At 39.2% G+C, this 19,455-nt stretch overlaps 3 protein-coding genes across 3 annotated transcripts; 1 reads left to right on the top strand and 2 right to left on the bottom strand.

Annotated features, from left to right (window-relative positions):
* Nucleotides 1–113: 113 nt before the first annotated feature.
* LOC115223920 (RING finger protein 141) lies at nucleotides 114–16,766 on the top strand. The gene is made up of 6 exons (XM_029794653.2): nucleotides 114–579; nucleotides 9,396–9,572; nucleotides 11,691–11,799; nucleotides 13,556–13,722; nucleotides 15,210–15,332; nucleotides 16,486–16,766. The coding sequence occupies exons 2-6, from the start codon at nucleotides 9,427–9,429 to the stop codon at nucleotides 16,640–16,642; spliced, it is 702 nt and encodes a 233-aa protein (XP_029650513.1). The 5' UTR covers nucleotides 114–579; nucleotides 9,396–9,426; the 3' UTR covers nucleotides 16,643–16,766.
* On the bottom strand, nucleotides 3,902–4,219 carry LOC115223807 (protein FAM200A-like). Its single transcript, XM_029794470.1, has one exon. The coding sequence runs from the start codon at nucleotides 4,217–4,219 to the stop codon at nucleotides 3,902–3,904; it is 318 nt and encodes a 105-aa protein (XP_029650330.1).
* Nucleotides 4,251–4,775, bottom strand: LOC115223806 (protein ZBED8-like). Its single transcript, XM_029794469.1, has one exon. It carries the CDS (start codon nucleotides 4,773–4,775, stop codon nucleotides 4,251–4,253), a length of 525 nt encoding a protein of 174 aa, XP_029650329.1.
* Nucleotides 16,767–19,455: the final 2,689 nt, after the last annotated feature.

The following is a 19,455-nucleotide window of genomic DNA, read 5'->3' as shown; positions in this document are numbered from 1 at the left end:
ACGAGCGACGTTTCGCACCGCAACAGGTGACGTTTACACACCGACAAGTAACAGTTGGCGCCACCTAGCCTGGCGCTTGTTTATAATGTGTGTGTGTGACGTCATTGGCAATGTCAGGTCACATTGGCGAGAAGCAATAACAGAGGTCTCGGCTATTATTGTTGTGGGCTGAAGTAAACAGAACCTAGTTTTTTTCCCTTCTACGCTTATGTCACCATTTTGGCATTAGGACTCTCAAGAAATCTTCCAATGTCACGTATGCATATTGACTCTAGTTTTCACCCAGACGAAGCATTATAAATATACACCCGCAGGAACACACACGTATACACATATATATACACACGTATACACACAGATAATAATAATAACACCAACATTATTGGCCGAGTTTTTGGTTTTTTTGAAACAAGTGTTACGTCAGTGACCAAACACAGAACCAGAACACCATTGCTGCTGTTTAGAGACCCATTACCATGTAAACCAATCTTGCTGGTATCCACGACCACCCCTGACTCCGATTTCGTCTCCTAACTTTCACATCGAAGGTGGCTGTCTCTGTCTTTTATACACAAAATGGTAAGAAATCGTTTCCTTATCGTTTAATATTGTCAAGGAAGTTGTTGTTATTGTTGTTGCTTAGCTCCAGCCGATCAATCGCGACCGACCAAACAGCCAAACCCAGGATCGAACACAGTTTGATCGTGAAACCGTAGGCTTTATTTTATTTTATTTGCATATATTTCTGCTTTTATATTATCAACTGTGTCCTTTCGTATATTAATTTCTTTTCTTCTGTAAGATGGTGGAATGTGATCTGAGGGAGATTTGGCTGCTATTTCTAGCTGGTCGATTAATTATAATCATGTTGTCATTTGATATTTAACCGTCAAGTTGAATATTAATATCAAACGACAAAATGGTTTGGTTGCATTTGCTGGTATTCTTTATGTATTATGGATATACCGAAAGTTCCAATAGGATAATTCCTGCATCTGCACCACCCTGGACCCTTATAACAAGGCAACGGTTATGGTCGACTGGACTCTATGATCAAGGGCGTTCCGGTTGTAAACATTCCATCCGTGGGTGGGTGTGTGCACGGGTGAGTGCATTATCTATTAAGACAACGGGGTGTGTTTTAGGAGGGAACTTGGCTTCTATTTCTAGCAAGCCTAAGCTCCATCATTGTTGTTTTTTCTTCTTCATATCCCCCCCCCATAGTCTGCACCATCATCTCAAACAACAACAGCAACATCAATTATTTTAATGTTTTGGCTGTGTGTGTGTGTGTATATATATATATATATATATATATACACACGCATATACACATATATATATATTTGTAAGTCTAATTGTTTTGTTATATAGACACACAAAGTAATTAAATTGTTATTGCATTCGATCTTCGAGGAAGACTATACGTAATGAAGCCACAAGTACCAGTAATTTATTCGTCTGACATAAATAATTGTCTGTATAGTTCTGGCACTCATTTCTCATGCTAAACGGAATGTGTCGATTCCGAAAACGATTCTTTGTATTAATAGCTAATTATTTTCGCTGTACTTGTGACCAGAATAACTCGGTGACAAGACATCCAAGGGCAGTCCTAAAATATTCCACCATTCGTATATTGTATATAGACCTATATAACTATTTGGTTGTATTTGCTGGTGTTTTTCTTGTATTATTGACAAACCGAAAGTTCGAATAAGACAATTTCTGCTACTGCACCACCGATGCCATTCTAGCAAGGCGACACTTATGTTAATGTTGCGAAATGAAGAGAGAGAGACATCGTCCTGCGAGTCCCAGTAGATTCCAAATGGATTTTAGAGTTTAGGAGACTTATATCGGATCGCATTGTTTGTATGCATACATGCATGCATGTATGTTTGTGTAAGAAGGCTGTTACTGTTATTTAACTCCAGCTTGCCCCTGGTGCAGCAGTCCTACCAAAAGTCTATTCGATCGAGAGCATTCCAACCATGGCCGTCCTGTGTTTATTCTATCTGCAGGGAACGACATTAAACTATCCAATGTGCCCGTTTTTTTCTGAGATGCTAGCGAGGGATTTCAGGGATTTTGGCTGCTAATTATAGCAGATTGAGCAACCACGTAGGGGATAATACCTCAGGAAGCAGAGATGTACATGGTGTTATGAGTCTGGACTAATTTGGTTAATACTGCTGGACTTTGGTTTACAAAGCATTAATTGTGTTTTGATAACTAATTATATCATTTATATTTATTTAAAACCAATCTAGTGTTGAACTAATACTATGTTTTGTGGATGCAGATGACCTGTAAAAAGCAAACAAAAGCTGAATAGTCTGACATTCACTTTAGGTCCTTGTTTATATATGGGGTGGTGTTACATCCACAATTCGTACTTAAGTTTAAAAATAATATAAATAATATAATAAAAAAATAATATAAATAGGAGTGGCTGTGTGGTAAGTAGCTTGCTTACGAACCACATGGTTCCGGGTTCAGTCCCACTGCGTGGCACCTTGGGCAAGTGTCTTCTACCAAAGCCTTGTGAGTGGATTTGGTAGACGGACACTGAAAGAAGCCCGTCGTATATATGTGTGTGTATATGTTTGTCCCCCTAGCATTGCTTGACAACCAATGCTGGTGTGTTTATGTCCCCATCACTTAGCGGTTTGGCAAAAGAGACCGATAGAATAAGTACTGGGCTTACAAAGAATAAATCCTGGGGTCGAGTTGCTCAATTAGAGGCGGTGTTCCAGCATGGCCGCAGTCAAATGACTGAAACAAGTAAAAGTAAAGAGTAAGAGGAGTGGCTGTGTGGTAAGTAGCTTGCTTACCAACCACATGGTTCTGGGTTCACATCCCACTGCGTGGCATCTTGGGTAAGTGTCTTCTACTATAGCCTCGGGCCGACCAAAGCCTCGTGAGTGTACACTCACATAGTGTACATAGCCGAAACGCAAAGTTACGGGGATGCAAACACACCAACATCGGTTGTCAAGCAATGTTGGGGAGACAAACACAGACACACAAGCACACACATATATATTTATATACATATACATATATTTATATACATATATACGACGGGCTTCTTTCAGTTTCCGTCTACCAAATCCATTCACAAGGCTTTGGTCGGCCCAAGGCTATAGTAGAAGACACTTGCCCAAGGTGCCACGCAGTGGGATGTGAACCCGGAACCATGTGGTTGGTAAGCAAGCTACTTACCACACAGCCACTCCTGCGCATATCTGTGAATAAAATTCCCTTCCATATTTTAATAAAATCTAAAATATGTTTTTAGTCTTTTTTATTGAATATAAATTAGTCATATTATTGGTGAGATACTTGACACTACTTCTTAACTACAAGATCTTGAATGCCAGAGAGGGCACAATGTAAGTCCCTTTCAACGTTCAGCCTATGTCAGTACTTGGTCATGACAGCAACGAGCATGGAAAATGCAGCTTCACAAAGATATGTGGATTCAAACATGGCTAAAATCTGAAGAGTCTAATGTGAGACGAGAGGGTAAACAGGAAGGTACTTGATCCAGAACGTTCCAAAATCCAGTTCTTTGGAGTCTTCCTTAGCCTGGGAGTTGAACTTCAGCTCAGGAAACTCCTTTTGCACTTCATTCAAAACATCATCACTTCACACTGAAATGGGTTCCTGATGAATTCCCAAGCTTCACGCTTTTCATCTGGGAAGTATCTGATGAATTCTGTTTCCAAGGCAATTAGATTTGTTTCTTTAACTCAGAATCAAGGTTACCATGAATGAGAGCAGAATCCAAGTAACTAAAACTGGTTGTATTTCCCTGCTGAATTTGACATTTCCAGAGGTCAAGTTTGGCCATGAACGTTTAAATGGTGTCGTGGTGTGTGAGAATGTTGAAGTTTTACCTTTTTAGTTTAAGGTTGAGAGCATTCAATGCTTCAAAGATGTCCACCAAGTAAGCTAGAGATAGCTGAAAGCCTTCAGACCAGAACTTGTCATGGAGATCTGCCTTCTGCTGCAAATCTAGAAATATTACTACTTCTTCTTGTAGTTCATAAAGCCGTCCAAACATGTTCCCCTTTGATGGCCATCGTACGTTCGTATGAAAAAGAAATGCTTCATGTTCAGATTCCACATCTTTACACAATAGTTTGAAAAGACGACTGTTTAAGGCTCCACCTTTAACAAACTTGACAACCTTGATAGCCACATTTCTCATTTCAGCAGGTAAGTTTCTGGATGTTAAGGCTTCACGATGAAGTATGCAGTGTGTACCTACAACAGATGGATTTTTTTTCTCTCACCTTAGTAATGAATCCAGACTGCAGACCAAGCATGGCTGGAGCTCCATCAGTGCCCACTGCTACTAGCGAATCCCACGGAAGTTGGTTTTCCTGAAAGAAATTTGATACATCGAAAAATAGCTGCTGCTGTTGTACAACTATCCATAGGGTGACAGACAACATTTCCTCTTTCACACAGTTGCCTGATACAAAACGAGCAAATACCAGAAGCTGAGAACACTGAGCGATGTCAGTCGTTTCGTCACACTGGATGGCAAAAACAGGAGAATCTCTTTCTTGGTCAAGAATTTGATCTTTGGTGTCTTGAGACAAGTTGTCGATCCTTCCCTTGACTGTATCATCTGATAGTGAAATCTGGGAGAGCTTGTTTGCACTGTCTTTTCCCAGAATGAGTTCTGTTGCAGGGAGCAGATTTGGTTTTATGAGAGACTCTCTGATGTTATGGCTCTTCAAGCTCTTTGCAATCAACATGGTGATCTCATAGGAAGCCTCAGCAACCACTGAAGTTTGTTGCCGAGATGGCCCTCTTGGCTTGCTTCAAAGAATGTCTTTTTGCTTCAAAGCATCCAGGTGTAGAAACCATGCCAAAACAGTCATGGGAAATGGATGTCAAATGATGATGATGATGATGATGTTGTACTTTCCCATTATTGACAACCAAATTTTTTATTTACTACCAAATTCTTGCCCAGTTCTTGGCTCTTTTCCTTCTCCATGATAGCTATTCTAAAAGTCCACCAATCAGCTCTTTCACCCATCACATGAATGTAAGAGTTTATTTACTAATCCTTTAATAAATAATTAACTGTGGCTGTTGAGGATGATAAGAAAATGCCATATAAAAAAGCTATGACCATTTTCGCACTGCTTTTGATACCAGCCTCACAAACATCACAGCCTGGCACTCTAAAGAATGGTTCTGCCTGGCCGCTGCTTGTGTTCTCTCTCTGATTGTTCAGAAATACTTTACGCTTCTTGTCTAAAAGCAGATTCTATTTTCTGTGTTTGTCAGCTGTTGCTTTCTATTCTTAAATATAATGACAGTGCTTATCAAAAAATATTACATTGATAAACAACACCGAACACATGGTTTTATACCCATTGTTTCAGCGTCTCACATTTTCATCATCATCATCATCATCATTGGTCTTCCATACTGGTTTGGGGTGGATGGTTTGACAGGAGCAGGCAAGTCAGAGGACTGCACCAACCTCCATTCTCTGTTTTGGCATAGTTTTTTTTTTTTTATGGCCAGGTGCCTTTCCTAATGCAAAGCACTTTACAGCGCTTTGTATGTATGTATCATCATCATCATCATCATCATCATCATCATCATCATCGTTTAACGTCCGTTTTCCATGCTAGCATAGGTTGGACGGTCTGACCGAAGTCTGGGAAGCCAGGAGGCTACACCAGGCTCCAGTCTGATCTGGCAGTGTTTCTACAGCTGGATGCTCTTCCTAACACCAACCACTCTGTGAGTGTAGTCGGTGCTTTTTATGTGCCAGGGTAGGCTGGCAATGGCCATGATCGGTTGGTGCTTTTACGTGCCACCAGCCATAGAAACCATGCCAAAGCAGACACTGGAACAGAATGCTGTCCACTGAATCCTGTCACAGGCAACATAGGCATTAAACAATGACGACATTAGGTGACGAGATGGCAAAATCATTGGTATCTCTCCATTCTGAGTTCAAATGCCACAAAGGTCGACTTTGCCTTTTTGTCCTTTCTGGGTCAATGTAACAAATGCCATTTGAGCATCGGCGCTTGATGCGATCAGCTTGTCTTCCTCTCCGACCCAAATGTCAGTCCTTGTGACTATTATAATAGGAAGGATATTTCATCTTTAAAACTTTAATAATGGGAAATGTTCTAATTTTAGTAGAGGAAAACAATGGAAAACTTTCCCTTAAATACAAAAATATACAAAAAAACAAAAAAACAAAACGATACAATAAATAAAAATAAATGAAATTTAAATTTCAGCAAATTGTAAAATGAAAGCCAACAAAGAAACAAGTTTTATCTTAAAAAACTAAACAATGAGATTAAATATCAATTGTTGGTTTCTTTCATTTTTCTGATTAAATTCCGTTATCTGGAGTTTTCTTGTCACTTGAGACCAATCTCTCTTACTTTGTGTTTCGTGTTCTAGTTTCCCGTTTCTAAGACATTCATTTGCATCAGTTTTATCAGTCTGGATAGGTGTGGGCTTGGCTGTGTGGTTTTAAGAAGTTCACTTGCAACCATGTCGTTTTGGGTTCAGTCCCATCGTGCTGCACCTGCGACAAGTCTCTTCTGCTGTAGCCCTGGGCTGACCAAAGCCTTGTGAGTACAAATTTAGCACACTGGCCCATGAGTATTTATTAACAGCAAGCCACAGCATGCATAGGTTAGAAACGAGCCCTTAGTCTTGTGAGACCCTAGGCAAATCAGTACGCTGGGCCCTATAATATTTTTATATATTGACAGCAAACCACAACATACAGAGATTAGAAATGGGCTCTAGACCCGTGCGGCCCCTAGACTCATCATTAGACCCTATAACATTTATGTATTGACTCAAATTCCACCAATGTCAACTTTGCCTTTCATCCTTTGGGGGTTGATAAATTAAGTACCAGTTGTGTACTGGGGTTGATCTAATCGACTGGCCCTCTCTCCCAAAATTTCAGGCCTTGTGCCTAGAGTAGGAAAGAATATTTATATATTGACAGCAAGTCACAACATACAGAGATTAGAAATGGGTTCTAGACCCTTGAGGCCCCTAAACTCATCAGTACTCTGAGTCCTATGATATTTATTAACATCATCATCATCATTGTTCGACCGTGGTCAAGACAATAGAATTTGCTATGCTACACCAGACTTCACGGTCCATCATAGCATTGTCAGGTCGGATCCTATTACTGGTAAACTGTAAACCAGTACAACCTGTGTCAGTGGGGTAGAAAGGGCTCCTTAGCCGTAGTGAAGGCAATCTATCTAGGGAGATGACCTTACAATAAATCATTCGGTCCGTAGCTTAGAAATACTGGGTTGACGTCCAGCGGGAACAGCTTTGCTTCATGGAGGAGGAAAGACCTTCTTTAGTGCTTGGTTGTACAATGCTTTCCAATGTGTGTAGTAGTGGCGTGCGCACACATTATTAGCCATTTGAAAAAACTATGGAATTTATTAACAGCAAGCCCCGTGAGCAACTGCTCAATGTGTCACTGCTTACTTTTCACAACTACATTATCTGTTTTGGCCTTGATTGTGACTTCCTGTTCCTTAGATGTGATGTGACATGCAATGCAATGTGTGAGATGCAAAAACTCTTCTTCACGTTTATAGCAATGCTGTTTTATGAAACCTGTCATTCTTATCTCAGTCTAACAATTGTTTTCCTTCATACTTGACAAAAAGGGAAGCGAGTCGATTCGTGGAATTAGTAGGTGGGTGGGGTGGGGTGGGGGCAGATAAACTTATCATGTGGTACAGTAAATACTTGCGGTATCTTTTATCTTTTGCTTATTTCAAGTCGTTGGAATGTGGCCATGCTGGAGCACCACGTGGCTGGGTTTACTTGAACAAGTTGACTCCAGTACTTCATTACTCTTTCTGACGAGAGTCCCAAGTGTGACTCACTGAGGCTGTGAATCTTATCCAACCATCTCATTCTTGGTCAACCCCTACATCTCCTGCTGGTTGGCTTGGCTTCAAGAATCCATCTTGTGATCCCCCCCCCCCCCCACACCTCTTCCTCTATCATAGACACCATGAAGAAGCTACTCTGTTCACTCAGAACAACTCCCCATCTTTTATATTTGCACAGACATCTCTCCTCAATACATCAGCCGAGGCCTTTGTCACTCAGTATTCTGCTTTCCATTGTGCCTCTGCTTCCCATTGTGCCTCTGCTTCCCATTGTGCCTCTGCTTTCCATTGTGCCTCTGCTTCCCATTGTGCCTCTGCTTTCCATTGTGCCTCTGCTTCCCATTGTGCCTCTGCTTCCTATTGTGCCTCCGCTTTCACAGTGTGTACTGGTTGCTTTGTTTTTCTTTTTTTCATGCCAACTCCTCGACTGCATGTGTTAGGAGAGTATTTGAGAGGAGGAGGTGGCCTTATGCTTGGTGTTGAGAGGCTAAAGTATGATAAAGGGACAAATACAGGGGTCTTGCTATAGAGCAGTGTTTCTTAACCCTTTTTAGCCCATGGATCCCTTTCATTCCTACTTCACTGAGATGGACATTCAAAACCCTTCAATGTCTAAAAAAATCCTACTCTATTTTTAGGAATGCTATAAAATATTGTTAAATATTTTGTGTATTGTCCAAGTATGAGCAATTTATTGCAGATAAATTTTAACAGCAAAATCTTACATGGACCCCTAAGGTCTGTCTGGACTCCCTAGGGACCATATGGACCCTGGTTGAGAGCCACTGCTATAGAGGATATACATGGCTATCTGTGTGTATAAAGTGAGATAGTAGATTTATTTTTATATGATTTATCATCATCATCATCATTTAACGTCCGCTTTCCATGCTAGCATGGGTTGGACGGTTCAACTGGGGTCTGGGAAGCCAGAAGGCTGCACCAGGCTCAGTCTGATCTGGCAATGTTTCTATGGCTGGATGCCCTTCCTAACGCCAACCACTCTGTGAGTGTAGTGGGTGCTTTTTACGTGCCACCGGCACAGGTGCCAGACGAGGCTGGCAACGGCCACGATTGGATGGTGCTTTTTACGTGCCACCGGCACGGAGGCCAGTCGGGGCGGCGCTGGCAAAGGCCACGATCGGATGGTTCGTTTACGTGCCACTGGCACTGGTATCACAGCTGCAATTTCCATTGATGTTGATCGACTTCGATTTTGGTTCTGATTAATATTAATTGGCGTTAGGAAGGGCATCCAGCCATAGAAGTCATGCCAAATCCGACTGGAGTCTGGTGCAGCCCTCCATCTTGCCAGCTCTGGTCAAACTGTCCAACCCATGCCAGTATGAACAACAAACATTAAATGATGATGATGATGATTGATATGGATTTCATTTCAGCGATCTTTTTTTTCATGGTGTTAACTGTTTGTTGCTCATTTAATTTCAGGGGTTACAGCACCTTACTAATTGATTACAAGATGGGCCAGAATCAGAGCATTCCAGAAGCTGTCAGTTACCTTGGTATTGTCCAAGGCAAATTGACCAAGCATCTTGATATTATAAAGAAAACTGCTATCCTTACTTATGAAGAATTTTTAGACTCTGTTAATGAACTCAATAGAACGTAAGTATATATTCCAGTGATATACTCTTTTTTACTCTTTTACTTGTTTCGGTCATTTGACTGTGGCCATGCTGGAGCACTGCCTTTAGTCGAGCAAATCGACCCCAGGACTTATTCTTTGTAAGCCTAGTACTTATTCTATCAGTCTCTTTTGCCGAACTGCTAAGTTACAGGGATGTAAACACACCAGCATCAGTTGTCGAGTGATGTTGGGGGGACAAACACAGACACACAAATACACACACACACATACATATATACGACGGGCTTCTTTCAGTTTCCGTCTACCAAATCCACTCACAAGGCTTTGGTCGGCCCGAGGCTATAGTAAAAGACACTTGCCCAAGGTGCCACGCAGTGAGACTGAACCCGGAACCATGTGGTTCGTAAGCAAGCTACTTACCACACAGCCACTCCTATGCCTATATATTTATTTTTTTTTTATTGATGTAGTCAAAGATCATCAGGTTGGACAGTCCTAAAGCCCTGAGGCTGTTGGCTGAATGGCTAGATGCAATCCATCGATTTATTGCTCCAAATATTTCATATCATTTCCTAGTTTAGCCTGGTACTGCATATACTGACATGCGTTAGGCAAAAAAAATAATAACTGGTACCCTGTCTGTTATGACGACGAGGGTTCCAGTTGATCCGATCAACAGAACAGCCTGCTTGTGAAATTAATGTGCAAGTGGCTGAGCGCTCCACAGACACATAATCCCTTAACATAGTTCTCAGGGAGATTCAGCAAGGTACACAAATGTGACAAAGCTAACCCATTTGGATTCCAGGTAGAACCTATTTTTGCCAGCTACCTAGACTGGAGCAACATGAAATTCAGTCAATTAAGGACACAAAACACCTCCTAGAATTGAATACATTTACCACTAAGTCGTGACATTAAGGACATGTTGCACCCTTTTTACTGTCCAGTGTACTTGGCTGAATGCAAGGGAAAGCATTTTGAGGCATTGCCTTGCTTGCGTCTGTTCAGGTGCAGTCGTGCATGTGGGAACTGTGAGATATGGAGCTTGCTGCAATCACAAATTGCACTTCTTGCATGTGCAGGTAGTCTTATGGGATATTTTTGTTTGGATGTGCAACAGGTGATCAGTATGCAGTCTATGGATGATGCAAAGTGCAGTGTTTGTGCTCTTTGCAGGTTACAACTTGTGGAGAGACCCGAGGCCGAGGAAGAACTGGTATATTTATATATAAGGCGGCGAGCTGGCAGAAACTTTAGCATGCCGGGTGAAATACCTAGTGGTATTTCGTCTGCCACTACGTTCTGAGTTCAAATTCTGCCGAGGTCGACTTTGCCTTTCATCCTTTCAGGGTCGATAAATTAAGTACCAGTTATGCACTGTGGTCGATGTAATCGACTTAATCCGTCTGTCTGTCCATGTTTGTCCCATCTGTGTTTAGCCCCTTGTGGGCAATAAAGAAATAGATATATTTATAGGTTGAATGCTTTGTTTTTCTTTTCTGTTGGCCAAATGGGGTACTTGTGGGTACTCTAATCAAATACTGTTTGAATTTGTTTTGATACATCCACACTTACAGTTTGCATCTGTAGTCTGCAACCTCCATCTAGTCCAGAATATTGACCTGCTGGAAGTGGTCCAGAGACATGCAACCGGATGACTGCCCTCTCTCAGTAACTTACCATATCTGGAATGGATTGCTTCTCTGGGCTTCGACATACTAAAGGTTCACCATCTTGCAACTGACTTGGTAAAAGTCTACAAGATTATCCACTGTCTTTTCAACAGTAACTTTGGTTACCATTTTGAATTCAGTACAGTTTATAAATCTTCTTGATGAGGCCTAACATGGGTCGGTCTAAACAACAACAGCCACACAAGCCAAAGAGGGAAGCCTTTATACAGCCGGCTGATTTACCTAGAAATATCAACCAAATCACACTCAAATCACATCCTGACATCCTAAAGAACACAATGGTTAATGTAGTCCCTGACAGACATGGGAATATAAATATCTAGGATAGTCATGTCCGGAATGGCTTTGAATTCATTGGTCTGCCTCATGAGGATTGATCTAGAGCTAAAAATAATAACTAAATCAATGGTTTTCATCTGAAGTTTTTTCTCTTTACAGTACTGCTGGGTTTGCTGATCGCAAAGGTAAACAGTTGCGTTTTTCTGTCTGCATCGGAACCGACGACACACTCTTATGGAAGGGCACAGTACGCATTCGATGTCAGAAGGTAAGAAAGCAAATATAATTCCTAATTCAGTGTGTGTGTGTGTGCTTATCTTAACAAGGGTCTCCTGGAATGTTCATAGGCCAACTAAGATACTCTCATGGAATGTGACAAAATGAGGTTTAGTTTCCAGCATAGTTCCCCATTTGTGGCCCACATGCTTCTTCCACCGTTGTTGCAGTGCTTGAACAACATCTCTCATGGAGGCGCCATTCAACCAAAATGCAAATATATGAGAAACTACCACCTGTGTCATCTCTTGTGAAAGGTAGGAGAGTCCAGTTTGCTGGACATTGTTGTAGAGCTGAAAAAGAGGCAATTTCTACTCTCCTCCCCTGGAAGCCATCTACTCGCAATACCAGAGGGCGCACACTCTCCTACCCTGATGTAATCTCCAGGGATACAGGCATCCAGCAAAAGGACCTCCGTAATGCTATGATGGACCGTGAAGTCTGGCATAGCAAGGTAAATTCCATTGTCTCGACCACAGTTGAACGATGATGATGATGAATGCTTGAAGTCCATTGGTGAAGAAATGTCCATCCTGCTGGTCAAAAACGTTACCATAATTTCAATTATGATCTAACCTAAAGAGAGAAGGGCAGGGCAAACCATGTTATTTTCTGTTTCCTAGATTTTTGAATATTTGGTTTCCTTAAGTTGGTCGGAGTTATACGATTAATACTTATGGAAATTCCTAAATGAAACATTATTTATTTGGGCATTATTTTTTTTTTTTAATATCTAATTGGTTTATCTAGTATTAGATACCATAGTATTAGATTGTAGGTTGGTTCTTCTGAAGATATTGGCCAATTTTAGTTTTGAGTTTTGTATCGGGGATATAAAATATTTTATCTTTGAAGCCATTTTGAAACCACTTAATTTTAGAGCATGGTTATAATATGGAACATATGTATGTGTATATATATATATATATATATATATATATATATATATATATATATATACATACATACATATATGTACCTAATTCAAATGAATCTCAATTATATATATATATATATATATATAAATATATATAATTGAGATTCATTTGAACTAGGTACTTAAGTTGAAGTACCAAGTCAGTCTGGGATTATCTGCACAGCTTGAAGTATGGTGAATAAAGTGAAAATAAGCGACAGGATATCAAGAAGTGATGCAGTATGATTGTTTGAAGTGGTTCCATTTAATTGAACAATGCAATCATAACATTAACCATTATATGATTGCACTCTTCAATTAAATGGGGCCACTTGAAACGGTCGTACTGTATTACTACTTGATATGCTGTTGCTTATTTTGATATATATATATATGTGTGTGTGTGTGTGTGTGTGTGTGTGTGTGCATACACATATACAAACACACACACACACACATATATATAAAACTTTCTTGAAAATGGATGTGTGGCATTCGATCATATAATAATATATATATATATGCATATATATATATGCATATATACATACATATATTTACATACCTACATATATATGTAGTATATATACATGCATATATGGGTACAGGACATCGAAGAAAATGTGAACAACATGTAAAACGAGAACAGGGAAAACAAAAACATGGAAAACAAACTTTTTTTCTCTCTCTCTCCCTCTTCTCTCTCTCTCCCCTGTACAATGAGGGATTACACCAGGTAACGGATGGCCACTTCTGCTCTCCTTTCTCTGATTAAGTATTTAAAAAACAAAACAAAGAAGCCCAAACACCGTTCTCCTCTTTCTCCTTTCAGATCAATACTCGTACAATGAAAGTTGAATCTTCCCGTCTCCTGAACCTGAGGGAGTATGTGTTGCTCTACAAGGAAATCACGGAGCAAATAGCCAGCATGAACCTGAATGACCAGAGTGGGGACTCTGCGTCAAGTGGGACATGCTCAGCCTCCCTACTTTTTAAAGAGTAAGTATTAACTTAAGACAAGGGTCTTCACTTGATGTTGTTGAATAATCTCAAAGTAGGGGTTTCCTTCTATAAGACACCAAAATCACTCAATTGCAATAAATTTCTTCAAATTATCTCCCCCTCCTCATTAGGTTTATATTTTCATTCTCTCTCTCTCTCTCTCTTTCCTGCTATGCAGACACACATACATATTTATAAAAATACACACACACACATACACTCTTATATACTTATATATATATATATATATATATATATCAGAACGCCATGTTGGACCGTTAACTCCTACATGCATTCTTTTTCTCTCCTTGTTTCTTTTCTGTGTATCATTCTGTCGAAGAGCATAGGCTTGAAACGTAAAAGACTTGTTCTATTTCTATTCCTGAGCGCCATACTAATACAATTGTTTGTTTGTACTCTATCTGCCTTCATCTTTTGTTTATTTTCGTAAACCTTCCCGTTATATACACATATGTATACATATGTATATAGCTATGTGTATATTTATATATATATATGTGCATGTGTGTGTGTGTAATGTGTCTGTGTGTTTGAGTGTAGGTGTGTGTATGTTTGTGTCTCCCTGTCTTGACATTTCATGATAGCTGTAAATAGTTTCCACTGTCATACAAGCAGTGCCATTTCCAATATTCTGTGAGAAAATGTCTGGCCATCAAGAATCATTACCTCGCTTGGAAAGAGGCAATGATTGGCCACAGGAGGGGCACCTGGCCATAGAAAACCTGCTTCAATAACCTCTGTTTTGCAAGTTACTTGGTGACCTTACGAGCCCTGGTTCCACACAATATGTCCCCAATACACTCTGCAAACTGGTTGATGTTAGGAGGGACATCCAACCATAGAAAACATGCTCAAGTTGACAAGAGAGGATTACACGGTTCTTTTTTCCCAATCACATGGTTCTGGGTTCAGTCCCCCTGCGTGACATCTTGGACAAATATCTTCTACTATAGCCTTGAGCCGACCAAGGCCTTGTTAGTGAATTTGGTAGATGAAAACTGAAAGAAGCCCATCATATATGTGTGTATCTTTGTGCCTGTGTTTGTCCCTTATCTCTGCTTGGCAACTGATGTTGGTGTGTTTACATCCCTGTAACTTAGCAGTTTGGCAAAAGAGACCGATGGAATAAGTATCAGGCTTTAAAAAAACGTATTGGGGTCGATTCTTTCAACTAAATATTCCTCAAGGTGGTGCTTTGGCATGGTCACACTCTAATGACGTATATATATATATATATATATATAATATATATATATATAACATATATGTTACAGCTGAGTAAAATCAGTCATGGCAGATACCACTGTCATACAAATGGCACCTGTGCCGGTGACATGTAAAAGCACCCATTACATTCCCAGAGTGGTTGGTGTTAGGAAGGACATCCAGCCGTCCAACCCATGCCAGCATGGACAACGGACGTTAAATGATGTTGATGATGATGATGTATATTTTTGTTTCAGGGTCGAACAGATTGGGACTTCGTCCGATAAAGAAGATGAAGAATGTTGCATTTGCATGGAAAGGAAGTCTGAAATAATCCTCCCTTGTATGCATTGCTTTTGTGAAATTTGCATTGACTCCTGGTAAGTTCCAAGACTTTCCTGCATTACTGTTAAGTAGAATTGGTTGAGCATCCGTAACGTGGCGTAGTGGTTAGGGTGTTGGACTCACGATTGACAGATTGTGGTTTCAGTTCCTGGACCAGGCGATGTGTTGTGTCCTTGGGTAAAACACTTCATTTCACATTGCTCCAGTTCACTCAGCTTGCCGAAGTGAGTAAGCCTACAATGGACTAGCATCCTATCCAGGGGAGACAAAAATATGTGCACCAAAGAAACCAGGAAACTGGCCGTGTGCTCCTTACAGAGTGATGTGGACTGACCACGCAGTGTACAAAATGCCACTGAGGTATTTAGTGACTGCTCTTTACTGTTGCCATTGATGTTGTTGTTGTTGTTACTGCACTGAAGGCTGGAGAATGGTTTCCAATATGAATTGAGGTGAGATTAGAAAACTCTGGATAGGACTTGGCCATGTGGGTTGCACCTCATGAGAGTTTACGTATTGTACTAATGACTTGTAGGCAGGTGGTATTTCGTTATGCAACCATAATATACTATAAAGCAGCGGTTCCAAACTTTCTCAGGCTTCCACCCCCTTGGTTCTAAGGCCATGTTCCTAGAGCCCCCACCACTCACCATCACAGACATAAACCATTTTTCTGCAGCAAGTTCAAAACAACAGTATTTCACAAATACAACTCAACTTAATTAACCCTTTATTTTGTTTGTTTGTTTTTTTTACATCCATTACCCCGTTTTGGTTACCCCATTATTGCCCCATTTTCCTTCAATGCCCCCACTGGATCTTTTCACCCTCACCCCAGGGGGCGGTACCACCCACCTTGGGAACCACTGCTATAAAGTATATTAAACGTATTTATTAGGCAATACTGCGTTCTAGTGTGTTAGCAGTGCGCTTTACGTATAAATCATTTGTGTGCTAATCCATGTGAACATGGAAAAACACATGGAGGAATGATGATGATGATGATTTTGTGTGTGTGAGAGAGAGATATGTGCTTCTGCTGTTAGTCTTGTAGACAAACTAATCCGAGTTGGAAGCAATCATACGACATGCTTCATACCAAATAAATTCTTGTTCCATCATCCTTCAATCATTTTTTAACTTCACAGACTGAGACATTAAATTTGTTTGTTTTCTTTCTTTTTGCAGGAATATTTTGCACAGAACTTGTCCAGTATGTCGTGCCAATGTCCAAGGCGCTGATGACACATGGGTTCTTACCGAAAAGCCAGACAGCACTGAATATGACTCTCAGTTAAAGGGTTATCTAGTAGGACTGGCAGACACTGTGGGAGACCCACAATAGCTCACTTCCATGTTCAACTTTAAAATCATTAATATCTTTTTCCAATTTATTCCCTCCGTTTAGACAAATCACCTGCGTTCCTGTTTCTTTTTTTATTTTATATAAAATTATATTTATTCACAAAGAATGTCATGAGTGTATGTGTAGGTCTGTGTGTGTTTGTGTATACCTGTGCTTGTGTGTGTGTGAACATGTGTGTGTGTGTGTGTGTGTGTTTATATATATATATGATGTGTGTAGGTATATATAAGCTAATAAAGATATATCTATATATCTATGAATGTATATGAATATGTGTATGCAAACTTAGAAACATATATGTTTATATATATTATATCTATCTATCTATCTATCTATCTATCTATCTATCTATCTATATATATATATATATATATATATATATATATATATATGTAGAGAGAGAGAGAGAGAGAATCATACATATATTATATACACACACATATATATGTATACATGTATGTATGTGTATATATATATATATATATTATTTATATATATTTATCTATCTATATGTATATATATATGTATACATGTATTATTTATATATATTTATCTCTTTATATATATATATGTATACATGTATGTATGTATGTATATATTATTTATATATATATATGTATACATGTATGTATGTATGTATATATTATTTATATATATTTATCTATCTATCTCTCTATCTATATATGTGTATATATATGTATATATATATATGGAGATGTATAAATGCTTGTGTTTGTATAAACTATTTTTTTCCCTTTTTCTTATAAAAACTCCCCCCTCCCTCTTATCAGATTCTCAAAATTTTTTAAGCTTAGAAGGTGAGTATCGAAAGAGTCAACCATTGGCTTCTTCCGGGTTGGTGTTGGTGGAAGATTTTATTTTCATACGACGTTGACTAACCAAACACTTCCGTTTTGCCATGCTGCAGCAAACTCAGCTTGTTTTAAACTTTACACAAATTTCGTTGCACCAATTTGTTGTTATTGCAAAATTTTAATAGAAATTCATTGGATCTTCGTTTAACAGTAGCGTCGGGGAATGGCGGAACAAGGTGGTTTTGGCACAGGTGTGTTTTGGATGCTGACAACTTGGCATCACTGGCTGGACGCTTAGTATGTTTTGGTGGTAGTACTTTTTGGCACTAGAAGGGAACACACATGCACACCCACACACACACATACAGGCACACGTGTGCAGATAGGAAGATAATGATAGAAAGACAGACAGACAGACATTACAATTTATTGATTGGGAATGGTTGATATAAACACTTTATTTCTCTTCCTACGTGTGTAGAGAAATGTGATTACATACACATAAACACAGGTAGAGGCATGTGGCCTGGTGGTTGCAATGTTGCACTCATAATTGTAAAATTATAGGTTCAATTCCTAGACTGGGCGATGAATTGTGTTCTTGAGCAAGACACTTCATTTCACGTTGCCCTGCTCCAGTCAGCTGATATGAAATGAGTAATATGGTGAAGCTGTGACAGGCCTGGCAATCCAGCGATGAATGGTGGACCTGCTGACAAAACAAACAGAAGGCCTTGGGATGGACGAGAACTTCTCGGCTGACAGGCCATGGGCCTACCTGGTGTTGGGTGTTACCTTTTATATAAACAGAGAGAAAGGGAAAGGGAAAGAGAGAAATATTAGAACAAGAAGCATTAAAGTGCCAGATTTCTATTTGGCGTCGTATCAGCCATGCCAAATAAGTAGCACCAAGAGGGCTGTGCCAAAATGTCTCACACCTTTGGAATGGCTTGGGATAATAACAATGAAAATGCTGAAATAATTTAAAAAAAAATTTTCTTTTGCTATTGTTTTTTTTTAAACCCATCTCATATCTGTGTGGGAGTTACAAAATTATCTCTCTATCAGATTCTGTTCATAGATCTGATGAATATTTAAAAAAACATTATTTAAATATATCAAATCTTTAAATAAAATCTAACAACTTGGAAATAAATATGCAATGCAAAATTTATTTTTTAATCATATTGGTAAATCGACAAAGACATAGGTGTGTGGCTTGGAAGTCTGTCTCCCTATCAGACAGGTTCTGGGTTGGATGCATGGTACCTTGAGCAAGTATCTTCTACCATAGCACTGAGTTGACTGATGCCATTGAGAGTGAAATTTGGTAGATGGAAACAGTGTGTGGATGTCTATGTGAATGGCTAATCCATAATCATTAGGCTGCTTATAATTACTTTGACACATTTTGTACATCTGTGCCATTAAGTTTCAGCAATGCTTAACTTTAACATTTTACTCAATTCACTGTGTGTATGTGTGTATATATATGTATATGTGTGTGTATGCATATATATATTATATATATATATATGTGTGTGTATGCATATATATATATATATAATATATATATATATATATATATATTATATATATACACATATATTTCTATAGATATAGATATATATCTATCTATATATATATTTATTCATATATATATGTATGTATGTATATAAATTACCTTAAGCAGCTAGCTGCAGTACAAAGCCCTATAGAAAAGTTTAGTTGTCGCTAATTGTGAATGTGGGTATTAAAAGCAGATATGGACTGACAGGGTAGACAAGTGCCCCATGAGTGAAGCTAGAACACTGGCTCCTCGCTTCGTCCTCTATTTATGCACATACATACATTATATATATATATATATATATATATATATATATATATTTGGTGGACACTCCTGTTGTAAATGAGAGATGAGGGTTCTGCAACTTCTTATTGAACAGCTTGCACAGATGATGTGTTTACAGTGAT

The sequence above is a fragment of the Octopus sinensis genome, linkage group LG24, assembly GCF_006345805.1.
Source record: "Octopus sinensis linkage group LG24, ASM634580v1, whole genome shotgun sequence".
In the NCBI taxonomy this organism is placed as follows: domain Eukaryota; kingdom Metazoa; phylum Mollusca; class Cephalopoda; order Octopoda; family Octopodidae; genus Octopus; species Octopus sinensis.
This window is presented reverse-complemented; position numbering and strand designations above follow the sequence as displayed.